The 3,921-nt window shown below is 34.1% G+C and overlaps 2 protein-coding genes across 3 annotated transcripts; both read right to left on the bottom strand.

The window, feature by feature from the left end:
- Window positions 1-110: 110 nt before the first annotated feature.
- On the bottom strand, window positions 111-3,093 carry LOC112903978 (carboxylesterase 1E-like). Of its 2 annotated transcripts, XM_025979887.1 has the most exons (10): window positions 2,798-3,093; window positions 2,572-2,725; window positions 2,444-2,508; window positions 2,135-2,384; window positions 1,903-2,075; window positions 1,690-1,849; window positions 1,166-1,228; window positions 886-1,110; window positions 680-829; window positions 111-597 (listed from the first exon to the last, which is right to left on the bottom strand). In XM_025979887.1, the coding sequence occupies exons 1-10, from the start codon at window positions 3,068-3,070 to the stop codon at window positions 113-115; spliced, it is 1,998 nt and encodes a 665-aa protein (XP_025835672.1). In that variant the 5' UTR covers window positions 3,071-3,093; the 3' UTR covers window positions 111-112. The 2 variants fall into 2 exon arrangements, with proteins under 2 accessions (XP_025835672.1, XP_025835673.1); XM_025979888.1 differs by lacking the exons at window positions 2,444-2,508; window positions 2,572-2,725 and having other exon boundaries at window positions 2,135-2,339.
- A 19-nt stretch (window positions 3,094-3,112) lies between these two features.
- Window positions 3,113-3,915, bottom strand: LOC108743768 (general transcription factor IIE subunit 2-like; the record flags this gene model as incomplete). Its single annotated transcript, XM_018479359.1, has 3 exons — window positions 3,113-3,478; window positions 3,572-3,752; window positions 3,820-3,915. Coding segments are annotated over 3 exons (453 nt in total), but the record flags the coding sequence as incomplete, so codon positions are not given.
- Between the last annotated feature and the right edge of the window lie 6 nt (window positions 3,916-3,921).

Here is a 3,921-nt window from a genome sequence, read left to right as displayed (position 1 = left end):
TTTAAAGGTACCATTGGTTTTTTGGGACCATGGTAAAAGTAATAAGTAGTTAAGTAAGTCGTACAACTAAGAATGCTTTTTTATTAAAAATACGAGTACTTTTTTACCTGTTTTATTTTTTTCCAAAAATCCCTCCCAAGTTTTGCCCTATATGCGATGTTAATCCGCCAATTCCGACATTAGGAACCTTTGGAAGATTTTTTTGAGGTACGCCGGCTACGTCGAAAAGTTGTTTTTGATAATTTTTCAGTTCACTATCCAAAATGTTGAATACCTTGCACTGAGCATCTTGTAATCTATCGGCTAAACCAGCCCAAAGACCCATTTGGCAAAATCGAAAATTGCTTTCGATTTTCGGAGCAGAACTTATTTGGAAAAAATTATTGTTAGAACTTGAAAAACTTGGCAGATCTTTGTTTTCAAAGGAGATTTTTTTGTGTTTCGCAAAACTGGCTATGGCCTCCACGAAAACGTTTCGTACTTGCATATCTTCTTCTGTGAAGTCTCCATTTAAATCTAACGGTTCTCCTTCGAGGGTATACGCGTCAAATAAGAAGGCCAAATCTTCGCCGTGACTTGCTGAACGTTCTTGAGCACCTATTATAATTTTTTATATTCTTTTTCTGTTTTACATTTTAAATTATTTCTATTTTAACGAAAAAGATAATGTTGCGCTTACTGTTATTTCCAACAAAAGGCAGGCCAGCTAGAAAATAATGCGCTTTACTGACTTTTGGAATGTGATCGAAGGAATATAAAAAAGTAGGAGCTTTACTTTTCGACCACAAATTCACAGAAAGGAAGGCCGGTAAGTTGAACAAAGCGTCCGCTAAAAACGTAGAGACAGATAGTAAGTAAAATCTTTTGAGTGTCTGATTTTGTTACCTGTTGCTTCGGTAATTTTTCCAAAAGCTTCAACAACATTATTTTTGGCAACGTCAATGTATTTTCCAAACTTAAACGAATCCAAAGTTTTCCAGAGACCATTCTGAGACCCAATTATAGACTCCTTTCCTATCGCAGTAAACGACTGAAGTTCTTGAATAAGTACCTTATTCAAAAATTCGGATTTCGTTTGTAGTGATTGTAGAACTTCATCTTTAAAAACGCCTGCCAACCAAGTAATTATGAATTCAAAATTTGTCATTAAAATTTAAAATCTTACTGTTAACGGCACGTTTGGTTTCTTCTTTGGTGACTCCGGTAAATAAAGGAATATTTGGTATATTTCCNTACTTTTCGACCACAAATTCACAGAAAGGAAGGCCGGTAAGTTGAACAAAGCGTCCGCTAAAAACGTAGAGACAGATAGTAAGTAAAATCTTTTGAGTGTCTGATTTTGTTACCTGTTGCTTCGGTAATTTTTCCAAAAGCTTCAACAACATTATTTTTGGCAACGTCAATGTATTTTCCAAACTTAAACGAATCCAAAGTTTTCCAGAGACCATTCTGAGACCCAATTATAGACTCCTTTCCTATCGCAGTAAACGACTGAAGTTCTTGAATAAGTACCTTATTCAAAAATTCGGATTTCGTTTGTAGTGATTGTAGAACTTCATCTTTAAAAACGCCTGCCAACCAAGTAATTATGAATTCAAAATTTGTCATTAAAATTTAAAATCTTACTGTTAACGGCACGTTTGGTTTCTTCTTTGGTGACTCCGGTAAATAAAGGAATATTTGGTATATTTCCTTCGGACATTTGCTTGAAGGGTTCGTGTTCAACGCCACTGGGTAGAGACCTTCCATCGTGTACGCCTTCTACAACTGGAGAAGCCCCAAGTGATCTTGACATTGCTCCCATAAATCCTCGCGAATTTACTCGTTGCATTTGTATTTGAGAATCAGCCTTTAATAATATAGAGAATTACAAAACTAACAAATTAAAAATAGATCGTTTACATTAATTATATTTTGAGCTGGTATACTCTGCAAACATTTAATCATTGCTAATGCTGAGGTGGTGGGACAACCTTGAGTCTCAGCAAGTTCCCTTGCCACCCCATTGGGATCATCATCCATTGCCCAGTTAGAAACTGCTGTTCCTGATAAGGCTATAACTCCATTTGCGTATCCTATTATAAATAAATTAATGAGTTGTTTAAGAAAATTTAAATGATAAATAAATATGGACCTTTCGCTACTTTGTTCAGTGCCATTAACATTGCACTGCTTGCTCCTGATCCATGTCCCATTACAACAATATTGTAAGGATTTCCCCCAAAATATCCTATGTAATTTCGAACCCATCTTACCGCCATTACCATATCCCAAAATCCTGCATTTCCGGGCAGTTCTGCTGACTGCGTACTTAAAAATCCCAAGGAACCTAATCTGTACTGTATGGTAACAACTATTAGCCGCTTGCCAACTAAATGTCTAACCTAAGTATTTAATTTGCGTAAGTATTAATATAATTTAAAACATTTTTTATGGTGCTTACTCCATATTGAGAAGCTGAACCATATCTGAATCCACCCCCGTGAATCCAGACCACTACAGGAAGACCTGTAGAAAAAGATTTTAGAAAGACTCTTTAAAAATTTATTAAGTATAGAAATTTGTAGTAACCTTCAGTGCCAATAGGTAAATCAGGAGTAAAAACGTTTAGGAATAAACAATCTTCACTACCAACGACTCTGTTTTGTCCAGAAATTGGTTGAATACAAGGGGGTGGAAATCTAGTTGCGTCTACATCACCTTTCAGGAAATGTTGCTTTGGCCTCTAAATTATCAGCAATAAATTTTTCCTAATCAAAATTAACATATAAATATAATAATTGTACTTGAGAAATACCTGAAACCTTTCTTTTTTAATGGGCGGTTCAGCGAATCGCAATCCACGAAAAACATAATGCGGAAAGTCCAACACTCCCCTCACTTTGGCAAATCTTCCTGCAAAATTTATAAACACCAAAGGATCGTCATAGGGCGGCATTTTTGCCGGGTAGCCACCCACAATACGACGTACCCGAGATTTTTTGGATTCTTGATATGTTGCATTATCTGAACCAAAACAAAAATCAAACGACTGGAAAAATAAAAGCAGAAAACAAATTTTAATTTTCATGCTTATTTAGTAGGTATAACAATTCCAATAAAAAAATGTTAGTACTAAACACTTTTTTATTTCAATCTTTCTATAAATAATCTTCAAACAGGAAGTTTATTATCACATAAATTATCTCCGCGTTTCCCTGTTAGAAATAGATATCCACTTTACACAAATGATCATTTTAATATGATACTGTTTAATAAGTAAATTGCTTGTTATTTTTTCTTGTACGTTAAAAAATGAGTGATTAGGTGGAGTATTGGCCTTTTTGAGTTAAAGTGTTGTCTTCATAATTTTCTAAAACATCAGCCAAATGCTCATTATCTCTGGGTCTCTTGAACTGTTTCTTTCTTTGGGCAGCTTTCTTTCGTTTTAAAGGTACCATTGGTTTTTTGGGACCATGGTCCTGCATTGATCTTATGCCTGAAATACATATTTAAAAATAATTTTTATATTTTTAGGAGATAGATTTCTTTAAGTATGGAATTCTGACATTAAATCTGATTAAAATTTCACCTTGTTTCTCTAAATATTCATCAATTTTTTCATCATCCATTGCATCAACAGCAACTGACCTCCATAATTTCTGAAATTCTTCATCTATTGGCATACTAGCAGTTCTATCATTATAAAATAACACCTTTTTTTTGTCTAATGGTCTTGCAACAAAAATTATTTCATTTTGATTCTGTAGAGTCTTAAATACAAAATGAAATTTGTTATAGTTTAAGAAGCATAAATAAAATTCCTTTTATTATTTCTACCTTTAAAGCCTTTTCTGCATGAGGCAAAGATTCCATTACATCATCAAGATATATTCCGCCTAAGCCTTTTAAATCTTGTTGTTTGAGCAACTTCAATAAACT

Source organism: Agrilus planipennis, unplaced genomic scaffold (assembly GCF_000699045.2).
Source record: "Agrilus planipennis isolate EAB-ADULT unplaced genomic scaffold, Apla_2.0 scaffold2099, whole genome shotgun sequence".
In the NCBI taxonomy this organism is placed as follows: domain Eukaryota; kingdom Metazoa; phylum Arthropoda; class Insecta; order Coleoptera; family Buprestidae; genus Agrilus; species Agrilus planipennis.
Note: the sequence above shows the minus strand (reverse complement) of the source record. Positions and strands in the feature narration are given on the sequence as shown.